The sequence below is a fragment of the Sphaeroforma arctica genome (genome assembly GCF_001186125.1).
Source record: "Sphaeroforma arctica JP610 unplaced genomic scaffold supercont1.4523, whole genome shotgun sequence".
Classification (NCBI taxonomy): domain Eukaryota; class Ichthyosporea; order Ichthyophonida; genus Sphaeroforma; species Sphaeroforma arctica.
Window position 1 is genome coordinate 1031 of NW_014036035.1, and position 1384 is coordinate 2414.

Here is a 1384-nt window from a genome sequence, read left to right on the forward strand (position 1 = left end):
CGCGGCCCACGCCCCACGGCACGGCTTCACGGCACCACGCCCACGGTGACGGGAAGCCGGGAATGTATTTATATTTAGCCAGACGAGCACACTGTAGATACTAAAAAGAGTTTACATATGTAGAGTTGTACTGTAGAGTGATGCGGACAGGAGTCAGTAGACTGTAGTCAGTAGTGTAGAGAACACGCACTCGATAAATTCATGGCCATAGTAAATTTGCTAAATATCTCTATACAATAGATTGAATATTTGAATTCTAGTAGAGAGGCAGTCTGGCAATGACACAGGCACACACCAATCACTAAAAGTGACGCTAAATATATAAAATACAATCCCCACTCCACACTCCACAGGCATATTTCTATGTGCGAGTATAGGAAAGAGCTGGGCTGGTTTAAGACAGCAGTTTTCTCTATGACGACATGTGCTAAGGCCGTCGGAAACAAATTCGCTATGACGACGTGTCCGGACTTCTTGATCGACATTTTAGAAAAGAAAATATATGAATAGATTCGAAATTATGACTTGTTTTTTGAATATATTTAAAAAAAATATATATTGATTACTTCCACGTCACAATTAATGACGTCATTGGTATAGTATTGAAATAAATACAGAGACGTGGGTCGTGGAGACATGGACTCAGCAATAGAGAACCTATGTTTGTATATATTATTGAGAGAATCGACTATCTGCCTCTGTTAAATATTTAGCATTATATAGAGAGAGAGATACTCAGCGAAAGGTTTACTTGACGTGACCTGTGCATGTATCACTGTATGTAAACGAATACACTGTGAAAAGACTACATTTAATGTTAGTACAGACAGGTAGTACAACACATGCAACAAACGTATGGGTATACAATCCCGTATGAAATAATTAAAATGCATGCTCTGGACGAGTATATCACTGATATATCAGAAGCCTACCGGGATGATGGGCCTTTTTCGCCCGAATTTTTAGTGCCACTGCTGTCCATAGGTGTGATAGCGATGACCATACCCACACTTTTAGCGCTAGTGTTCTGGCGAACGGCACCGTATGGCAGATACAGCGAGAAAACTGGCTGGGGTGTCCTGATTCCGCCTACTCCTGGTATGTACTCTCAGATATATTGATACCTATATTCATACAATCTGATTCCAAGCTGACTCGCTGACAGTTGTGTAGTGATGCATATGAGAAGATATTGCTCCATAGTTTCTATATGTATGCACAGTCAGACTTGCCGAATAATCTTTGTATACACATCAGTATAATCTGGTACTGATATGAGTTCGCACAAAAATTTACATAATTGGGGGTATACTTGTTCAACATAGGTACCCCTGTTCATTAGATTTCTGCGCCTTTACCATCGATTCCTCCAATTCATGGATGC

General features: G+C 40.5%; 1 protein-coding gene across 1 annotated transcript; it reads left to right on the forward strand.

Annotated features, from left to right (window-relative positions):
• Positions 1-887: 887 nt before the first annotated feature.
• SARC_14366 (hypothetical protein) lies at positions 888-1098 on the forward strand (the record flags this gene model as incomplete). The annotated part of the gene is made up of 1 exon (XM_014291502.1): positions 888-1098. A coding segment is annotated over one exon (211 nt), but the record flags the coding sequence as incomplete, so codon positions are not given.
• Between the last annotated feature and the right edge of the window lie 286 nt (positions 1099-1384).